General features: G+C 33.6%; 1 protein-coding gene across 2 annotated transcripts in view; it reads left to right on the top strand.

Moving 5' to 3' along the window:
• The first annotated feature begins 1,126 nt into the window (after positions 1–1,126).
• LOC107718507 (gastrula zinc finger protein XlCGF57.1-like) overlaps positions 1,127–1,397 on the top strand; it is a 12,085-nt gene continuing 11,814 nt past the window's right edge. Inside the window, exon 1 of one of the 2 annotated variants that reach the window (XM_016525608.1) lies at positions 1,127–1,246. In XM_016525608.1, the coding sequence (XP_016381094.1) occupies positions 1,171–1,246 (76 nt within the window). In that variant the 5' untranslated portion in view covers positions 1,127–1,170. The remainder of the gene's footprint in view (positions 1,247–1,397) is intronic. The other variant, XM_016525609.1, reaches the window with a different exon arrangement.

Genomic DNA, 1,397 nt, shown 5'->3' with positions numbered 1-1,397 from the left:
AATGTTAAAAAACCTCATAAAGTGAAATTTTCATGCCATGGGACCTTTAAAGCAACATTTAAAAGAAGTGAAAAGCTATCCCTAGGAGAAGCAACGGATTTACAGAGCGACAAAAAAAATATGAAAAATATGAAATTAAGTAAATGTATAAATAAACATTAAAAGAAATAATTGTGGAAATAAATGTCATCATAAATGCATGATTGGATGAACGAACGAATGAATAAATCAATTTGGAAAAATATCATAATACATAAGGAAATACAAATATTATAATTTGTAAATGTTTGTAATTTTTTCTTTGTATGTATTTCAATATGTATTTAATAAAACTCTAAATACCGCTGACATATGTTTTATTATTCGAATGTGTTTCCTTTATGTAACTATCTAAGCACTTTCTGGATTGTAGACGCAGCAGCGCGTGAACAGGACTTTTATTTTGATCTGGTGGCATGACGTCATAAGGCTGCGCCGCGCTCCTGCGTCTGTGTTTCAGCTGAAGAAAGGTTTGTGGTCTTAATCATTTAAAGTGTTTGAATTCATACAAACGCGTTCAGTCTATTTTATAGTGTTTACAAGCGATGCAAAGTTGATAATTATTGAGTGTAACATTGTAATATTTTATCTAATATTAATGCAGGTTATTTTGTGAGTAAAGCGCATCCACACATTAGTAACAGATAAAGTGCGTCTGATGTCGCTCCCTGTGTAGATCTTTCGAAACTCCGAGTCAGTTGCTTCACAAAATGATTCACTGTTTTGAATCACTTTTGAATCACCGCGCGCTGAAGAGACCTGCTGCTCAAAACAGTGCAAATGCAACGAGAACAACAAACATGTGTAATGAAACCTTTTACAAACAACTGCTAATGTGTTTTTGTAATGTCAAGCTGAAAGTACAATAGCAAATTTTAAACGTGGAATTGATTAAATATACTTATCATTAAATACCTAATGTTAATTAAAACTTTAAAGCAAGTTAAAGATTTAAATGTTTGTTTAATCGGATCATTTTAGTCCATTAACTATCACACTGACTTCCTCACTAGTGTGCTGACTACTGAACTAGGGAGCTGATTGAGACGCACCCAGAGATTAAATGTTTTTCTTTTTTTGATTGAAGAAACATTCAGAGTCAAACATGAAGATACTGAGACACAAACAAAGATGGCGTTTATTAAAGAAGAGAGTGAAGACATAAGGATCGAAGAAACGTTCACGGTCAAAGATGAAGAACAAACAGGTTGGTTTTCATTCTCAAAGCTGAACTATCCTATGAACTGTCCTGGGCTGCGTTTCTCAATAACGATTGATCTTAGGACTTAAAGGCAGAGTGAGGGATTTCTGGTAGCCAATGTTTATATTTGAAATCACCAAAACAAACACGCCCCTAC

This window comes from Sinocyclocheilus rhinocerous, unplaced genomic scaffold, assembly GCF_001515625.1.
Source record: "Sinocyclocheilus rhinocerous isolate Xijiao unplaced genomic scaffold, SAMN03320098_v1.1 scaffold723, whole genome shotgun sequence".
NCBI lineage: Eukaryota > Metazoa > Chordata > Actinopteri > Cypriniformes > Cyprinidae > Sinocyclocheilus > Sinocyclocheilus rhinocerous.
Note: the sequence above shows the minus strand (reverse complement) of the source record. Positions and strands in the feature narration are given on the sequence as shown.